This window comes from Chrysochloris asiatica, unplaced genomic scaffold (assembly GCF_000296735.1).
Source record: "Chrysochloris asiatica unplaced genomic scaffold, ChrAsi1.0 scaffold00057, whole genome shotgun sequence".
Classification (NCBI taxonomy): domain Eukaryota; kingdom Metazoa; phylum Chordata; class Mammalia; order Afrosoricida; family Chrysochloridae; genus Chrysochloris; species Chrysochloris asiatica.
The window spans coordinates 5733257-5754044 of NW_006408575.1; the positions used below are offsets into that span (position 1 = coordinate 5733257).

Sequence of the window (20788 nt, forward strand, 5' to 3'; positions counted from 1 at the left end):
AGCTCTTTAGGCTAGCTAATAAAAAAAGATGATAAGAAATGTTGACAAAACCCTAATTTGACCCTGTTGGTCTTTAAAAAATGGTGCAGCTACTTTGGAAAACAGTTCCTCAAAAAGTTGTGTCTAGTGACTATTATGGATTGAACTGTGTTCCCTCACAATATGTGCCACTTTGACCAGGCTATGATTCTTAGTGTGGTGCTCCGTGTTAATGTGGTGGACTGCAAAGTCAGTTAGAACCACAAGGTTGGCAGTTCAAGCTCACCAACTGCTTCTTAGAAACCCTTATACAGGGTTTCTATGAAACAGAACTGATTCAATGGCACTTAACAACAACAGCAACATGATTCTTAGTATTATATATTTTTTCCTCCATTTTATGATCTGGTGTAATTATCTTCTGTGTTGTAAACACTAACTTCTGCCTATGGTTAATGAGACAGAGTTAGGTTATGTGAATGAGGAGTAGACTGTGTTTGGTTTGAAAATGAGGTAGGTAGGATTCGGGTGGAATGCCATACCCTTACAGGTCACAAACCTGATTTGATATAAGGGAATTTCTTATAGGAGGTATGAGAGAGAAGGGAGAGAGCGGGACCAGACAAACATCAAAAAGAAAAATTAAGAGTGGGGCATTTAGATCTGGGGTCCTTGGTTGATTACCTTTTAGACCTAGGAAAGATTGTTGCCAAGCCAGATGTTAGATGCACAGATGTTGAAAACAGATAAGGACCATCTCTCAGAGCTGACAGAGAAAGACTTCTCTTAAAGCCACTACCCTGAATTCGGACTCTTCACCTCCAAAATTGTGAGAGGATAAATTTTTGTTTGTTAAAGTAATCCTCTTGTGGTATTTCTGTTATGGTGGCACTAGATGACTAAGAAGGAGCTCTGGTAGCATAGTGGTTACGAGTCGGGCTGCTAACCTCAAGGTCAACAGTTCGAAACTACCAGCTGCTCCACAGGAGAAAGATGAGGCTTTCTGCTCCCAAAAAGATTTATAGCCTCAGAAACCATATGCATGGTCGCTGTGAGTCGAAACTGACTCCACAGCACATAATCACCACTACAGATGACTAAAACAAAATTTGGTACTGGGATTGAGGTGCTGCTCTAACAGATACTTAAAATGTTTTGGAACTGGATAGTGGGTACAGTCCAGAAATGTTTTAAAGTACCTAATAGTAAAAATTGAAATCTTTCAAGAAAGTGAGGTGGAACTGGAAGCACTCACTCACCTATGCCAAGAAATTTGGAAGACAAATATCTAGGCAACTGATTGGAAAAGATCTGTTGTTTGTACCCATACCAAAACGGAATGCAGAAATCATTGGACAAAATCTTTTCTATCCTATGAGAGCAAAGATTTACTAAAGGTAATACAGAAATGGCTGCAAACATACATTGACAGAGAACTTGCAGAGGTTCAAGCCTGATTCAGAAGATGCCGTGGTATGAGGGATATCATTGCGGATGTCCCTTCGATCTTGGCTGAAAGCTCAGAATATCAGAAAGATGTTTACCCGTGATTTATTGACTACACAAAGGCTTTCAGTTGTGTGGATCATGGCAAGCAATGGACAACATTGCGAAGTATGAGTATTCCAGAACACTCAATTGTGCTCATGAAGAATCTGTACATGGACCAAGAGGCAGTTGTTTGAACAGAACATGGGAACACTAAATGGCTTAAAATTAACAAAGATGTGCAATAGGGTTGTATACTTTCACCATACTTATTCAAATTGTATGCTGAGCAAATAATCCAAGAATCAGGGTTATATGAAGAAAAACGTGGCATCAGGATTGGAGGAAGACTCATTAATAACCAGCGACATGCAGATGATACAACCTTGCTTGCAGAAAGTGAAGAGGATTTAAAATATTTACAGATGAAGATCATAGAGCCCAGCCTTTGCTATGGAATGCATTTCAATGTGAAGAAAACAAAAATCCTCACCACTGGACCAATAAACAACATTCTTGTCAATGGAGAAAAGATCGAAGTTGTCAAGGATTTCATTCTTCTTGGATCAACTATCAACAGTCATGAAGCAGCAGTCAAGAAATCAAATGACGTATTGCATTATGCAAATCTTCTGCACAAGGCCTTTTTAAAAAATGTTTTATTGTGAATTATGTGATAGTTTACATAGGAGAACATTAGTTTTACATTCATCCTATCGTATATCATTTCATTGTCATGGTTACAATCCCCTCCATGCATCATCAACCAAACAAAGGATATACACTACAAGTGCACAAGGCCTTTTTAAAGTGTTGAAGAGCAAAGATGTCAGCTTGAGGACTAAGGTGCACCTGACCCAAGCCATGGCATTTTCAATAACTCATATACATGTGAAAGCTGAACAGTGAATAAAGAAGACCTTAGAAGAATTGATGCTTTTGAGTTATGGTGTTGGAGGAGAATATTGAAAGTACCATGGGCTGCCAAAAGAACAAACAGATCTGTGTTGGAAGAAGTGCAGCCAGAGTGCTCCTTGGAGGCCAAGATGGCCAAACTTCGTCTCTCATACTTCAGACATATTGTCAGGAGGGACCAGTTGTTGGAGAAGGATATTATGTTTGGTAAAGTGGAGGGTCAAAGAAAAAGAGGAAGACCTCAGCGAGATGGATTGGCAATATGGTAGCATCAGTGGGCTCAAGTGTGGCAACAATTGTGAGGTTGGCTCAAGACTGGGAAGTGTTTCATTCTGTTGTGCATAGGATCACTATGAGCCAGTACAACAACAATAGTAAAAGCCTAGATTGCCTTGAACAGACTTGGTAGAATGATGGATGTCAAAGGCAATTCTAGTGGGCTCAGAAGTGAAGGGAGATGTAATACTGAAGATGGTGCATATGGTGAGAAGCAGAGACAGATAAATAGTGGCAACAGAACCAGAACACTAATACAAGACAGTGCAGAAGCCGACCCTTGGAATGAGAGAGATAAGCACTTTTGGGCAGGAGGCTTTTTGGTGGAGTAGGATGTTCTGGGCACTTGTTGATAGAGTTAGGCTTGTTGACCCATGGGGCAAGAAAGTTGTACACCTTTGGGCTAAGGTTTATTGGTGATATAGAGCACTTGTTAGTAGAGCTAAAGAGCTTGTAACATTTGCCTGAGCAAAGCAGAGGCCAAGCTGACCCAACAGGCCCGAGGGACTGAAAGGCCAAGGAACCAGGAAGCAGAAGCCTTCACTTCAAAGGGTTAGGACTACAATTTCTGGGGTCTCAAACAGCAGGGCCATAGCCTCTATAGTTTCAAGGGCTGAAACCTATGGTCACAGACTTAGGTTTCAAAGAGCCAGATCTTCACCAATTTGACTCTGGAGTGTGGGGCTTTCCATTCATGTGTGCTAGGGGCTGGGGCTAGAACAGCTGCCCAAAGCTGAGGAGGTAGAATTGCCATGTCCAGGAGGCAAAAGGATGGAGCCTGCTGGGGCTGGGAGAGTTGAGTTGTCACTTAGTTGGACTAAGAGAATGAAGCACCCAAAGCTGAAGTTATTGTCTCAGTATACCTGGAAGGTGTAGCTAAAGCCCAGGACCCAGGGACAGAATGCAGAGAGCATGGCCAATACTCAGAGACTGGAGGGTAGAACTATTGCCTAGATGGTCTCAGAACAGAAGATTATTTTTAAGGCTTGAGAGCTAATGTAAATTGCTCTGCTGGGTTTTTAACTTGCTTGGTACCAGTCATTCCTTCTTTCTCTCCAACTTCTATTTGTAACGGAATTCTCTATCTTATGCCTTTTCAACTATGGTACTTTGGAAACAGAAAACTTACAGTCTAGATTTCACAGTTCAAAAATGAAGAGAAATCTTGCCTTAGAGGATTTTGGACTTGGAGTGGAATGAAGACTTCTGGGATCATAAGAGGAGTGAATGCGTTTTACATATAGCAAGGACAGGAAGTTTTGGTAGTCAAATTGTCGAATGTTATGGACTGATTTTGTGTTCCCCCAAAATATGTGTGTCAACGTGACTAGGCCATGATTCTAAGTATTATGTAATTATCTTCCATTTTGTTGTCTGTTGTAATTATACTATATGTTGTAAATTCCAACCTCTATGATGGGAATGAGGCAAGACTAGAGGCAGTTATATGAATGAGTCAGGATACAGTCTACAGGATTACGTTGTATCTTGAGTCAACATACTTTGAAAAGAGATTGAAAGTGAGCAGCAATAGAGAGCCCTCAGTACCATCAAGAGAGAAGAGCCAGGAGCAAAGCGTGTCCTTTGGACCCAGGTTCCTGTAACTGAGTACCTCCTAGACCCACAGGAAGACTGTTGTCAAGACACGTGAAGATCTCTATGTAACATCTACCCCACCAATGTCAAAAGGAGATAAAGACCTTCCCCAAGAGCTGACACAGAGAGAAAGCATTCCACGAGAGCAGTGCCCTAAGCTCTGAGAGAATAAATGTGTTTGTTAAAGCTATCTGTGTGTGATTGTTCTGTATAACAGTACTAGACAGAGTGAACAGCCCTGGTGTGGTACTGTAAGATAAGCACCAGACAACAAACTGCAGAGTCAGTGCTTCAAACCCACTAGCCAATCCTTGGCCACCCTATACAGGGCTGCTATGAGTCAGAACTGACTTGATGGCACTTAACAACAACCAATAGTTAACAACTAAGATAGTTACTATATGATCCTGCAATTCTACTCTTAAGTATATACTAAGAAAATTGAAGACGTATGTCCACAAAAACACTTGGACATAAATGTTCTTAACAGCATTATTCATAATAGTCTCAAGTAGAAATGGCCAAATTGTCCATCAACTGATGAATGGGTAAATAAATTGTGACATATCCATAGGATGAAATATTATTTGACCATAAGAAGCAATGAAATACAGTACTGATAAGTATTGTATAGATAAACCTTGACAAACATTATGTTAAGTTAAAGAATCCAGACCCAAAAGGTACACATTGTATCTTTCTACTAACATGGTAAGATGCTCCAAAATCCATAGAAATAGAAAACAGTTTTGCAGTTTCCAAAGACTGAGGGGAGGAGGGAATGGACAATGACTGCTGGTGACACAGGGTTTTCTCTATGACGTGATGAACATTTCCTGTAATTAGATATTGGTAAAGACTGTAAAGTTTTGCAAATATACTAAACACCACTGAATAGTACACTTTAAGAAAACATGTGAATGGAGAAGAATGTGGGGTTTAGCATCGATAGTAAATTGAGCAGAATGTTGAGTCTAATGTAACTGAATGGAGTCGAATATTGAGTCCAGCAGCATACTGTATCTAGAGTTAGAACTGAACAGAGCAGAATTGTTTTGTCAGGAGTTAACAATGAATAGAGAACTGAGCAAATGTGAGGTCTTGTGTTCATAATGCCAACAGCAGATTGTTAAGTTTTGTCATAAGGGTGAATAGAGGACAGTGTGGTGTCTAGTGTGGCTGGCAAATGAAGCAGAATATTGTGGCTCACATCAAAAGTTAGTTAGTAGAACAATGCCATGATAAACAAAAACCAGTGAGAGATTTCTCTAGATTAAGAGGAAAAATATAGTAACCATGCTGCTGCTGCTAAGTGCTGGTGATAGTCGACTTGGTTCCAACTCATAGCAACACTGTAAAGGGTTTCCAAGGAGCAGCTGGTGGGTTTGAACTGCTGACCTTGTGGTTTACAGTCCAGTGCTGATCGTATAGTGTCATACCAGGAGTTCATATAAATATTGATTGGATCCCTCACCATAAACACAAAAGACATTTTTTTGACAACTGAGAAAATTTAAGTAAGTGCTGTATATTGCATGATTTCATTGAAATATTTATCTTTTAGGTGTGATTTTTGTCATTTTAGCCTTATTCCTTATTTAGAGGTGAACTGTCATAATATGATAGTTCAAATGTTGTTGTTAGGTGCCATTGAGTCGGTACCGACCCATAGCAACCTTATGCACAGCAGAACGAAACACTGCCCGATCCTGGGCCAACCTCTCGGCTGTTGCCACACATGAGTCCATCGATGCTGCCACTTAGCCAATCCGTCTAGTTGGGGGTCTGCCTCTTTTTCTCTGACCCTTCACCTTACCAAACATGATATCCTTCTCCAGCAACTGGTCCCTCCTGACAATATGTTCAAAGTATGAGAGACGAAGTTTAGCCATCTTGGCCTCCAAGGAACACTCTGGCTGCACTTCTTCCAAAACGGACAATTCAAATGATTCAGCTAAAATTGCACTTATCTATGTCTCTCATAGGATAAGCACTGAACTGCAAGGTTGGCAGTTCAAATCTACCAGCCACTCCTTGGAAAACCTATACAGGGTTGCTATGAGTCGGAATCGACTCAACGGCATTAATCAACAATTATCTATCTATCTCTTGATTGATAATCAATTCATCCATAAAGTGAATGCGGCAGAATGATAACAACTGGTGTAAGTAGGTGAGGGGCTTTAGGAGGTTTACTGTATATTCTGTTAAATTTGATGTATCAAAATAACAAATGAATGGAACAGAATGTGAAGGGCAGCATTCATTAAGAGAATGGTACAGAAAAACAAAAACAAAAAAGGAGATGGTATAGGACACTATACTCTGAAGGAAGCAGAGCATGGTTTGTGCCATTCGTAGTAGATGGAGCAGAATGTTGTGTCTAGTGTTGAGTGAATTCAGCAGAAGGTGGTTCATAAAATAGTGAAGGTAGTAGAACACAGTGTCTAGCGTTAAAAGGGAGTGATGCAGAATGAGGCATCAAGTATTAACAGTGAGGGAACAGAATGTTGTACCTCAAAAAATGGATGAGTGGGAAGTATGTGGTGCCTGGCATTACTAGTAAATGAAGCAGAACATTATGTGTAGTGTTAAAAGTGAATTAAGTAGAGTGAGAGGGTCTAGTGTTAACAGTGAAAGGAACAGACTACTGCATTTCTTTGTAAGCGAATTAGTCTCAGTAATGAATAAAGTGCAATTCTTTGGTGTTCAAAGTGAATGAAACAGAACATTATGTCTAATAGAAGGGTGAATGAACAGAATGGATATCTGGCATTAATAGTGAATCAAACAAAATGCTGTCTCTTGTGTTCATAGTGAACATAGCAGAATGTGGCTCAAGAGTTAATGCTGAATGTAGCAAAATTTTCTGTTTCACATTAGAAGTGAAAGAATCAGGTTGCAGTATGTGCAGAAAAGGGTTACCATAGTAGGCACGAGGCTGCTACCTTTTGAAATCTCTGCTTTCAGGGTTGGCCTTTAGCTATCCTTTGGGATAGCAATTTCAATCTACCAGTAGATTTCTACTGGTAGAAAGATGAGGCTTCTGCTCCCATACAGATTTACAGCTTCGGAAACTATATACAGGGTCGCTATGAGTCAGGACTGACTAAATGGCACACAACTAACCACCACCATCACCACCACCACCTTTCTCTAACTGACAAGAGCTACTCCCTGTGCCTAGACTTTGCAAACAATATGGCTTATGTAGGGTATCTATTTTCCTTCTTGGAGCCTGAAAATTTGGTATGCTCTAAGCAAAGGGGGTCTAAATGACTAGTTCTTGTTGTTAGGTGGCATCGCGTCAGTACTGACTCATAGCGAACCTATGCACAACAGAAGGAAACACTATCCAGTCCTGGGCCAACCTCACTACTGTTGCCACACTTGAACCTGTTGATGCTGCCACTTTGCCAGTCCATCTTGTTGGAGGTCTTCCTCTTATTCTGTGACCCTCCACCTTACCAAACATGATATCCTTCTCCAGCAACTGGTCCCTCCTGACAATATGTCCAAAGTATGAGAGACGAAGTTTGGCCATCCTGGCCTCCAAGGAGCACCCTGGCGGTACTTCTTCCAACACAGATCTGTTTGTTGCTCTAAGCAAAGGGGGTCTACACGACTAGCCCCCCAGTTAAAATATTGGGTGTTGCTGTTAGGTGCTATTGAATCACCTCCAATTCATAGTGGCCCTATGAAACACTATACATTCTTGCTCCATCCTCACTGTTGTTGCTATGTTTGAACCAATTGTTGCCGCCACTATGTCAATCAATTCTTGTTGAGTCTTCCTCTTTTTCACTGACCCTCTCCTTTACTAAGCATGATGTCATTCTTCTAGAACATTCTGATAACCCATCCAAAGTATATGAGACAAAGCCTTGATATCCTTGCATCTAAGAAATAATCTGGCTATACTTCATCCAGGGCAGATTTGTTCATTCTTTACCTACACCATAATTCAAAGGCAACAATTCAGGTGAACCTTAGTCCTCAGCGTGACACCTTTACTTTGTAACACTTCAGAGAGGTCTTTGTAGCCTATTTTCCCAATGTAAGATGTCATTTGATTTCTTGACTGCTGCTTCCATAGGTGTTGACTCTGGATCCAAGTAAATGAAATCCTTCACAACTTCAGTAGTTTCCGTTTATCATGTTGTTTAGTGATGAAAAATGAGTCCATCTGGTTGGGAGGCACTGAAAATATGATGGGGAAGAGCTGCTTCCTTAAAATAGCGTCGCCTTTAATTACATGGGTGGAGCAAAGCTTTTAAGACCGTCATTAGCAGATGCAGCACAACTCAAAATGAGAAGAAATAGTTGTAAACATCCACTGATAACTGTATGAAGTGTGAATGTGTGAAGTATGAATCTAGGAAATTTGGAGGCTGTCAAAAATGAAATGCAATACTTGAAGATTGATATCCTAGGCATTATTGAGTTGAAATGTCTTGGCCATTTTGAATAGGATAGTCATATGATTTACTATTTTAGGAATGACAAATTGAAGAGGAACAACATCACATTCCTAGTCAAAAAGAATATTTGAAGACCTACTCTGAAATACAGTGTTATCAGTGATAGGTTAACATACAGACAACAAACTCTTTAAAGTGTTCAAGAGCAGAGATATCATCAGTTTGAAGATTAAGGTACTCCTGATGCAAGCCATGGTATTTTCAATAACCTCAGATGCATGCAAAAGTTGGACAGTGAATAATGAAGACCGTAGAAGAATTGATGCATTTGAGTTATGGTGTTGGAGGAGAATCTTGAAAGTGCCATGGACTGCCAAAAGAACAAACAGATCTGTGTTGGAAGAAGTACAGCCAGAGTGCTCCTTGGAAGCCAGGATGGCCAAACTTCATCTCTCATAGTTTGGACATATTGTCAGGAGGGACCGGTCACTGGAGAAGAATATTATGTTTGGTAAAGTGGAGCATCAGAGAAAAAGAGGAAGGCACCCAATGAGATGGATTGGCACAGTGGTGGCAGCGATGGGCTCAGGCATGGCAACAATTGTGAGGTTGGCCCAAGACCAGGAACTGTTTCTTTCTGTTGTACATAGGGTCGCTAAAAGTCAGTACTTACTTGATGGCACCTAACAACAACAACAAGGACTATTATTTAATATGACTGCTATTCAAATTTGGAGTCCTGGTGTAGCACTGTGGGATAAGCACTGGACTGCTAACCACAAGGTTGATGGATCAAGCCCACCAGCTGCTCCTAGGAAACTGTATATGTATACAGAGTTACTATGGGTCAGATCCACCTCAATGGCACTTAACAACAACAATTATTAAAATTTAAGGAGCCCTGGTAGCACCGTGCATTATGAATTGGGCTGCTAATCTCAAAATTAGTAGTTCGAATGTACCAGTTGCTCTGCAAGAGAATGACGAGGCTTTCTGTTCCCATAAAGACTTACAACTTTGGAAACCCTACATAGGGTCACTTTGAGTCAGAAGCAACTAGATGGCACACAACCACTACCACTCCCACACCACCACTATGCAAATTCACACACCAATTACTAATGCCAAAGGTGGAGAAATTGGATATGTTTACCAACTTCTATAGTCTGAACTTGATCAAACATGCAATCATGATGCATTCATAATTACTGGTGATTGGAATGCAAACGTTGGAAACAAAGAAGAGGGATCAGTAGTTAAGAAAATATGATCTTGGTTGTAGAAATCAAGTGTGAGGTTGCATGATAGAATTTTGCAAGGCAGTGACTGATTCATTGCAAATACCTTTTTTCAAAAACATAAATGACACACTATACATGTAGACCTCACCAGATAGAATACACAGGAATCAAATTGACTACATCTGTGGAGAGAGATAATGGAAAGCTTGTTCATCAGATCAAGGCTAAGGGGAGACTGTGGAGCAGTTAATATGTATGTCCAAGTTGAAGCTGAAGAAATTTTTTAAAAAGTCCATGTGAGACAAAGTACAACCTTAAACATCTCCCATGAATTTAGAGACCATCTCATGAATAGAATTGATGCATTGAACACTAATGACCAAAGACCAGATGGATTGTGGAATGATATTAAGGACTTCACACATGAAGAAAGCAAAAGGTTATTGAAAAGAAAGAAAAGATCAAAATAGATGTCAGAAGAGACTCTAAAACTTGCTTTCGAACATAGACTAAAGTGAATGGAAACGATGAATTAAATGAACTCAACAGAAGATTTGAAAAGGTGGCTTACAAGATGAAGCAAAGTATGTGTAATGACGTGGAGCTAGAAAACCAAAAGGGAAGAACATGCTTGACATTTCTGATACTGAAAGAACTGAAGAAAAAAAATCAAGCTTTGAGTTGCAATATTGAAGGATTCTATCAGCAAACAAATTGAAACCTTGGGTACTGAGTCTCTTCTGGGGACAGTATACACAGACCCTGGGTTGATCAGTGGCAGCCCCATTAAACCGCCTCTGAATATAATCAGTTTAACCCAGATGCTCTCCTTCCTCCTGAAAGTATGTAGGAATGTGATAATTAAGAACAATGTAGCATTTTAGATATAGATAAATGAAGCCCGGTGCCTGAGATCTTGCTCACAAACAAAAGTTTGCAAAAGTGTACAGAGACAGCTTGGCTCCTTTCAGGAACCTTGCTTTATGTTAAGTATCCTTAAGAAACTGCACGTCACTGCTCTAGATCATTTAAGCCTAAAAATTAATATATAGCAGCTTGATTGAACCTTTTTTCTGTAAAAATAAAAATGTTAGATTGTTAAGAAAAACCATGAAAATATCTTAAAAGTTGTTCCTGTGAATCATTATGTCCTGTTTTGAATGATTAATCACATTTCAGTTTCATATCCTGTCTTAATCACATCCTCCCTTTGTGAGTGAATTACATCCTTCCTTTGTAACAAATCCCTCCCTAAAAAAAGAGAATAAAAGACTGAGGTAGAGTTAGATCTGTGCGCACTGCTAGGCAAAATGTTTGCAGATCTGTCTACCTGCCAGCTTGCATCATATCTGTGTGTCTGTCTTTTTTGTATATATTTCGTCTCTCTCTTTCTCTATCACTTTCGCCGCCAGATCTCCCTTCTTTGTGACACCCACACTTCCTTGTCAAGGCTGGAACCCGACACAGGACCTCGACAAGTCTCAAATGGGGTTTCTGGGCAGAAATACCATACATATGTTGCTGCAGGAAAGAGTGCTTTCTTTGTGATTCTTCATGGGAGGGAAAGAACAAGAAAGTCTGAAGACGGATTTCTGAAGCTATTGTCCTTTTCCTCTTATGATTTGTGTACATCCTTACTATGATATTGTAATAAATCTTAGTTATAAGCACAAATACATTCTGAGTTCTTATGAGTCTTTCTTGCAAATCTCTGAATGTGGTTGTGGTTTTTGAGCCCTCCAACACAAGTTCTCTACCATTAATGATGACAGAACATTGCACCACGTATTAAAAGTGAATGAAAAGGTCTTTACAGTAAGGATCATTCCCACCCCCTTGGTACACAGGGTAGACAGGGATGGGCAACTTAGACAATGGCTACCCAAAAGGGGGAGGGGTTTACAAAGGCAAGAAGTGACTGGCTTACAAGCTTTAAAGAGGGAGCCTAGATCCAGAGGCCACAGGGGAAGGCAGACTCTCACTGAGTAGTAGCCAATCTGTCTGGGCAGGGCTGATGAAAGGAGATGGGGATAGGACTCTTGCGGTACAATAGTGAATAATTGCTATCAGGACTGACTGTGAGGGTTGGAAATGTAAAGGTAAACATTTTGTAGCAAAAAGAGAGGAGTGGTTGACTTTGCAGTCCAGGAACGGAGGTCTCTGGGACCATCAAGGGAGAAGAGTGGAGTGCAGGACCCTACCCAGGGAAACTGATACCAGAGATGGAGGCAGAGAAGATGAGGAGGAGAGATGGAGCGGCTAGGAACTCTAGACCCAGAGAGGGAGAGGGACTGTGTGCTAACAACTGAGGGGCAGGCTTGCGGGGTGTACCCTTTGGTTGTTTGATGATGCATGGAGGAGATTGTAATCATTGCAGTGAAATGAAATATGATAGGATGAATATAAAGCTAATGTCCTCTTATGTAAACTATCACATAATTCACAATAAAAACTTAAAAAAAAAAGTGAATGAAGGAGAATGTGGAGCTGAGTGTTAATAGTAAATGAAGCAGAAGGTGTAATTGGCAGCTAGTATCAATCATAGTATTGAGTTTGATGGGAGGCTTGATCGATCAGAATGTTGGATACTGCAAAGTGTAGGAGATAAAGAAATAATGAATAATTCTTTATGCTCCACTTTTTTCAGGTAAAGTTGAAAGAAGAATATCTTCCTTATCTGTCCAGGTATTTGTGTTCCTGCTCAGTGGGACTTACCTTGGGTAGGGAGGCTCGGGAGCCTGAGCTCTGGGTGGTCATAGTGAGCACAGTTGTGATGCCCAGGCCCACACGGGCTGGAGCAGCGTCCATGTTGATCCAGAAGGAGATCCACGAGAGGATGACAATGAGCAGGCTGGGGATGTACATCTGGATCAGGTAGTAGCCCATCTGCCGTTCCAGGTGAAACCGGGCCTCAATGCAGGTGAATTTACCTGCAAGAAATTGCAGTGAGAAGGCAAAGTAACCTAGTGGTAGAAGCAAGAACTTTGATATAACAACTACTTTGTCTAGAAGTTCAGCCTCACAATAGCTGTGTCCTTGAGCAAATGCTTGAATCACTTGGTGTCTCAGTTTTCGCAGCTATTGTAAACTGTAGATAATAATAATACCTACCGTATAAGGTTGTTTTTGTTATGTGCTATGGAATCGGTTCTGACTCATAGCAACCCTGTGCAGGGTTTCCGAGGCTGTAAATCTTTACAGGAGCAGAAAGCCTCATCTTTCTCCCATGGAGCAGCTGGTAGTTTTGAACTTCTGACCCTGAGGATAGCAGCCCGATTCATAGCCACTATGATACCAGAGCTTCTACCGTATAAGGTTACTGTGAGAATAAAATGAGGTGATACCTAGGAAGCACTTAGTACAGTAACTACACATTATTAATGCTCAGGAGATTACTTGTAGTCATCATCATTAGCATTATTTTGATGCCAGCACTGGGCCTGAGTGGACATGTCGCAATCTTTTTCTCAGTTACCTTCTTAAAGGTTATCTGATCCTCTTACTTCCTTTGTGAAAAATATTTTTCCTTCCTTCTTTCTTATAAGAAAGTTCCCCATTACCCATAGAGAAAAATTAAAATTCCTTAGTTTTCCCATAACAGTGGAGTTCTAAATCTTTTCATTCTCCTTTCTCTACCTCCTTCACTCTATACTCTTGATGTGGCACTATAGGATAATCACTGGACTGCTAACCACAAGGTCAGTCATTCAGACTCACCAGCTGCTCTTCGGAACTGACTCAATCACATGCAACAACAGCAACTACATACACTTACACTTGGGAGTCCTGCTGTGGCTTGTAGGGTAACTATTGGACTGCTAACCATAAAGTCGACAGTTCATACCCACCAGTCCCTCTTGGGGTTTCTGTATAGGAAACCCTATACAGGATCACAGTGAGTTGGAACTGACTCGATGATACACAACAACAAAACTCCATCACACCTAACTGTCCTTTGCCTTAAGCATGCTCTTCCTTTTCATATTTCTGAGCTTTTGATTCTATAGTCCCTCTGCCTGGGATGTCCTTATTTCTCCCCACAACTAAGAGAAGAAATCCTCCCCCTCTACGCAGTTTAGAGTGAAATCTCCCTCAGACAGAATGTCTTTTACTCCTTTGTGTTTCTTCAGTTTGTTTTATTCACCATCAGAACCATTAAGGCGTAATACAGTGAGTGGAAGTAAGTCAGTCTAACTGTATCTATGTCTCTATCTTCTGCACTAGACTGTGGGCGGCTTGACCTCTCTCAAACTGTGAATCCCTGAATCTGGGATGGGGCCAGGCTCACGGGGGGGGTTAGCTCCTATTTGTTCTTATTGTTAGGTATCGCCAAGTTGATTTCAACTCTAGCAACTCCAGGTACAACAGAAAGAAACACTGCGTGGCCCTGCACATAGCAACAATTGTTGTCATGGTTGCAACCACTGTGACAATCCATCTTCTTGAGAGTTGTCTTCTATTTTGATGACTCTCTATCGTACATGATGTGCTTCTTCAGGACCTGGTTCCTTCTGATACAATGTCCAAAACAAGTGAAGAGAGACCTCACATCCTTGTGTCTAAGGAACATTTTGATTGTACTTCTTCCAAGACAGATTTGGGTCCTGTCTGCTGAAGTATATTATTAGATTTCTAAAGCTTCCTGGACTGTAAGCTCCATGTGGCCAGGGTCTTGTCTTACTCCCACTTTCCTACAGGGTCTAGTAGAGAGCCTGACTCACAGTAAATATAATTAGTAAAGAACAGGAAGAGCCAATGAATAATAATAATAAAAGCACTGTGTAAACAGTCAAGAAAAGGAGACTAGGTGGCAGAGTGGTTAAATGTTTGACTGCTAATTAAAAGATTGGCAGTTTGAATCCACCAGAAAGAGTAGCAGTCTGCTCCCACTAAGATTATTGTTGTTGTTGTTAAGTGCCGTCCTTGGAAACCCTATGGGGGCAGTTCTACTCTGTACTATAGGTCACTACGAGTGAGTCTGAATCAACTCAAAGGCAGGCATCAGATTAGTTTTTTTTGAAACAGTAAAGGGCTGTGGTATATACGATATGATCATTTGATTACTCATAGAGCCATTATTCTAATGAATGTCACTGGGAGTAACATTATTCTGAGTCTTAGCTTGTCCCAGGGATGACAAGAATATGTCTTTGGTGGTTCTGAGACTTCTCTGAGGTTATCTGGAAAGAGGAACTGTTAGAGGCAGGTCAGAACCCAGATTGCCTGACCTTTCACTCTGTCTTCTGTTTCCATCAGAGTCCACAGTGGTTTCTTCCAATCCCTCTCCTTCACCTTATTTATTGTCTCTTGCCACCAGCTTATTTTCTGCCCACACTTTACTTAGCTGGGTTCAGACAATAGCTTTCCCCTCCCAGCCTTTCAGCGGTTACACCAAATGACTCCTATGTACACATTCCCAGCCTCAGATAAGGTGTGCAAAACCACTTTTTATCCAGTCCCAATTCATCCATGTGTTAAAGCGCCCAATGTATACTCTGGAATACATACTGTGGAATGCATATTTCCATACTGTGGAAGATACAGTGCTGCATAAGGAAACTAAAAACTGGAAGCACTTGGCATGAATAAAATGGCTGCCCTAGATCTAAATTGAACTCCACTTTGAATCAAACACCAGCGTGGTCTAAAATCTCTGCTTCTGCTGTTCTGAAGAAACAATTCAACTTCTTGTAAATATTTACTTGCTTGCAAGCCAAAAGGAACACGAGTCAAGATTTTAACTTGTGCAAGGAATTGATTATTAAAATATTTTTGTTGAGAGTGTTTGTGTAACTTAATCCAAGAAGAATGCCCTCCTTGGTTAGCATATTCCAGGAAGTTAGAAAATAGAAATTATAATGTTAAAAGGATTGTAGTTTAACAACCCCTTTGCAACTTTTTGTTAATACCCCTTTGTGCCTGTGATCACATAGTTCTTTTGTTTACTCCACCTGATAAAAATTTTACTGTTCCTGCAATTTGGAACATCATAGTATCTTCCCAGGTGTCGGTATGTCTTCTAATTTGTGAATCTCTCTACCTTTCATTGAAATTCTTTGCTTTCATTTCTAACAGAATTAAGATTAGTGCTTCACTACAGCATTCTCTGGGTGACCAAAAGAAATCCAAAGGTGAATTTGCCTCTGCAACTTCCAAGATCCCAGGGATTCTGGCCAATGGTACTGGATTGGCTTGTTTTTGACCTTCCATCTCCATGGTAGATTTAGGAGTTGTAGCAAATACCTCTCAGATTTGAGTCTCTGCTCTCTTTGTGTCAAAGTTTTCTGAGCTTCATTGTAGAATGTTCCTTTCTGTTTCTGCTTTTGTAAAACAGAACATCAATCCCTTTGGTTTTAGTTTCCAGAACCTTAAAGCTGCTCAGAAAGAGTGAACACAGTCCAGGTCAAAACACAGTGACAAAATTTCTGCAGCACTTCTTCATTAGGTATATCATCCAGTTCTTAGTCACTGAAAATGCCAACCTTTTGTTTCAATCTTCTGGTAGTTTAGAAGATCAGTGACTATATGAAAAATTTGATCTTCCTGTTTTCTGTGCAGTAAATTAGAAAATAAAGCCTCCTGCTTTAAGAAATTGCAATGGAATACCTTTTTAAATTGGCACCTTGAAGCTTCTCAAAGATATTCAAATAGTAAAATAACCTCTCTGCAAGACACTGCTTCTAAATTGATTAGATAGAATAAAGACACACAGAATACAGTTTCTGAAGTAACTAAGCAATATAAAGAATTACAAAGTCAGAGCTCTGCTAAATTTATACCCCCAACTGCAGTTTCCTTTGCTTCTCTGCCAGTAACCACATCTCTGTACCCTCCTCTGCCTTCTTACCCTTCTGAAACACTCTGAACTTCCTTTCTTCCCTGAAGAATTTGCTAAAGATTCAAAGCCAGAGTGTCTGAAGCCCAGTCCTGAAATGCCTTTTAAAATTTGCCCCAGGAATTTGGAGTGAGTACCAGAGAAAAGCTAAACAATTCGATTTCTTTTATTCCCTACACTTGTACAGAGTTAAACAGCAGTCAAAGATTTCCCCAAATTAAGTGAGGATTCTCAAAAATTTACTGAAGAATTTAAAGTTCTTATTGAAGCTTATCGGCCTTGGTTGCTTAATGTATATCAATTAGTCCATATATTAGTTGGCTGTGGGGAAGTCAAATTATGGTTAGAATATGCTGAATGGAAAAGTCCCCAAGAGAGATACAGGTGAAACAGCCAAAACTCTCTTCACAGAAGCTTGAGTTAGGGGCCAAAAATTACTTGAAGCAATTCCTAAGGTCTTTCCCACAATAATTGGACAAAAATCCATTCTTGCATATAAAATAAGGATGGGAATGTATATACTAGGGTTACTAATAAAGAACAATAGATGCTATTTTTCAATCTGTGCAAATAGTTCTTGGCCCTATTAAGGAGATATACTTTTGTTGTTGTTGTTTAGTCCCAACATTCATGTCAATTTCATAGAAAGAGATATTTTATCTAAATGAATTTCCATTTACAATTTAATAGAAAGGAGAAATACTATTCATTTTGCTGAAATCTAGGGATGGTGGTGGTTATGTGCCATGGAGTTGGTTCCAACTCATAGTGACCCTGTACAGGGTTTCTGAGGCTATAAATCTTTACGGGAGCAGAAAAATCTCATCTTTGTCTTGCGGAACAGCTGGTGGTTTTGAACTGCTGACCTTGAGGTTAGCAGCCCTACTTGTAACCACTACACTACCAGAGCTCTTTAAATCTAGGGATGTTGTTGTTGTTGTGAAGTGCCGTTGAGTCAATTCCGACCCATAGCGACCCTATATCTGGTTTCCAAGGAGCAGCTGGCGATCTTGAACTGCCAACCTTGCAGTTTAAATGGTTTTGCAGTCTGGTGCATTAACCCACTGTGCCACACCAGGACTCCAAATCTAGGGATAGATAGCATTAAAAAAAAGAAGAGACTGTCGTATGCAAAACCTTACTGTGACCTTTCAAATTCTCTTTTCAGATTCCCTCCCCCAGACTCAAGTTATTTCTCAGATTCTACATGCTGATTTGTGGCCTTTACAATTTCCCCATACATCTCTTTTGTTACAGTATGTCTATGACTTACTGGTGAGCTCCACCTCTTGACAAGCTTGCCTAGAAGATAGAATCACGTTGTTAAAGCATTTAGCTGCTGGTGGACATAATGCTTCTAGAGAAAAGTTACAACTAGCTCAGGCTTCTTTCAAATACCTAAGTCATTTAGTCACTGCTGAAGGCATGTCTATGCACTCCAAGAGAAAAGAAGTTATAGTGGCCTTTCACTTACTGAAAGTAAAGAAACAACTAGGGGACTTTTGAGTTCTGTGACTGTTGTTGAACTTGAATTCCTATCTTTTTCTCATGGCTTACCCTTTATGCAAATATATATATATTTTTCTTAAATGTTTTATTGTAAATTATGTGATAGTTTACATGGGAGAACATTAGTTTTACATTCATTCTATCGTATATCATCTCATTGCCATAGTTACAATCCCCTCCATGCATCATCAACCAACCAAAAGGTATACCCTGCAATCATTCCCCTGTACCCCCCAGGTCTTCAGCACACAGTCGCTCTCCCTCTCTGGATCTAAAGTCTCCAGCTGCTCCATTGCTCCAAGTCATCATCTCTGCCTCTATTTCATGCATCACTGCTTCTCTGGGTAGGGTCCCACTCTCTGCTCTTCTCCCTTGATGGTCCTAGGGACCTCCGCTCCTAGACTGAAAAGTTAATCACTCCCCTCCTTGCTATAAAACGTCTACCTTTACATTTCTGACCCTCACAATCAGTCCTGATAACAATTATTCACTATTGTATCACGGGAGACCCGTCTGCATTTCATTGCATCAGCCCCGCCTAGACAGAATGAATACTACTCACTGTAGAGTCTACCTTCCTCCAGGCCCTCTGGATCTAGGTTCCCTTTTGAAAGCTTGTAAGCCAGTCACTTCTTGCCTTTGTAGCCCCCAGCCCCCCATTTTGGGTAGCCAATGTCCAAGTTTTTATGCAAATATTTAAAAACCTCTGATTGTGACCCATCCTATCTTTACCCCAGAAGATCAAGGGATGATAACTAAGTTTTAAAAAGCTTTGACTAACATGACAGCGTTAGAGTCTCTTAACTACCGTTTGGTCTTCACTTTATTTGTATATGGAGTTTCGGGTAATGCATTAGGTGTTCTTACACAGAAACATGAAAAACGAAGCAAACCTCCAGGTTATTACAAAACAAGCCTGCAACTGGAAAGCTAGAGCCTTCCTTTTTGCCACAGGACTGTAGTTATTACAGCAAAATTGGTAAAAGCTACTGCAGATAGTTTTAGGGATCTTTTTAGATATACAGGTAGCCTCTGCATTTCAAAAATTCACTTTATACAACTTCACTTTTATGAAAGACCTACTTCCATTAACTGCCAGGGTTCTCAGTGGCTTAGCAGTTAAGTTTGTGTGTTACGAGAACTAATATAATACAATCAAGCCCATGATGTGATCTGATGTGGCCAGCCTAGATCTGATGTAATTATCTAATGTGCTATAAATCCTTACTTCTATGATATCAATGTGGTTGGATGCAATCTACTGGATTAGATTGTTGCTGTTGTTGAGTTGTTCCAACGCATATCTATCCTGTATAGGGTTTCCAAAGAGTGGCTGGTGAGCTTGAACCACTGACCTTGTGGTTCAAACTGACCTCGCAGTCCAGCACATTACCCCACAGCGCCATACTGGGAGTCTGCTGGATTAGGTTGTATCTTGAGATATCAAAGGAGAGAGATGTGAGCAGAGAAAGAGGGAGGACCCACTACCACAAAAACCAAAGAGCCAAGAGTGGAGGGTGTTCTTTGGCCCTGAGGTCCCTGCACTGTGAAGCTCCTAGATCCAGGAGAAGATTGATGCCAAGAATTATGGAGATCACTGAGAAATGCTAGGCCTACAGATGCTGAGGAGTCCTGGTGTGGCGCTGTGGGCTAATGCGTCAGACTGCAAATTCATTTGAACTTCAAGGTCTGTGGTTCAAGCTCACCAGCTTCTCTTTGGAAACCCTATACAGGGTTGCTATGGGTCGGAATCCACTTAATGGCACTTAACAACAACAACAGATGCTGAAAAGAGACAAGGCCCTTTCTTCAGAACAGATAACAAGAATGCCTCTCCTAGAGCTTGCACTCTGAATTTGAACTTCTAGTCTCCTAAACTGTGAGAGAATAAAATTCTGATTGTTAAAACGATCTACTTGAGGTACTTCTGTTACAGTTGTGTTGGTGGTTATGTGCCTTGGAATCGGTTCTGACCCACAGCGACACTGCATAGGGTTTCTGAGAAGTAGCTGGTGAGTGTGAACTGCTGCCTTTGTGGTTCACACTTTCCTATACAAATTAATGGCTATTGCTTTTTCACTTGCTATTTTGGCTTGCGGAAGGTTTCATAGGAGCACTGAACTTTCTAATAGCGGAAGAACATGTGGATGTAACCTATGCTATGTCTGCTTTGCTGCATTCTGCTTTACCCAACATTCTTATGCCAGTAGACACACTTCCTATGAGGTCCTTCTTCTAGAAACTTTAAATATTAAACTACATACAGTGGTTACTTTAAAGCTAGCCACTCTTCTTTCTGTAAAAATCCCATGATTGTTATGACTTAACTGATCAGATTTTGACTCCCCATGGTGACTTAAAGGAAACTGCTTTGACAAACATTATTTGTAAATAGCTCTTCCTTCACTGAACACTAATTGAGTTGTTTCAACAAATGGATGCAATGTTGGATGTGCTCATTTGTCTGTGCTGAAAAATGTGGAGAGCAGCTACAAACTGACTAAAAGGGATCCATGTTTGTACCCATT

General features: G+C 40.5%; 1 protein-coding gene across 3 annotated transcripts in view; it reads right to left on the reverse strand.

The window, feature by feature from the left end:
• The window catches only part of GLRA1 (glycine receptor, alpha 1), a 163479-nt gene that overhangs the window by 17348 nt on the left and 125343 nt on the right, over positions 1-20788 (reverse strand). For all 3 annotated transcript variants that reach the window (XM_006863900.1, XM_006863899.1, XM_006863901.1), the window contains one exon: positions 12632-12846. In XM_006863900.1, the coding sequence (XP_006863962.1) occupies positions 12632-12846 (215 nt within the window). The remainder of the gene's footprint in view (positions 1-12631; positions 12847-20788) is intronic.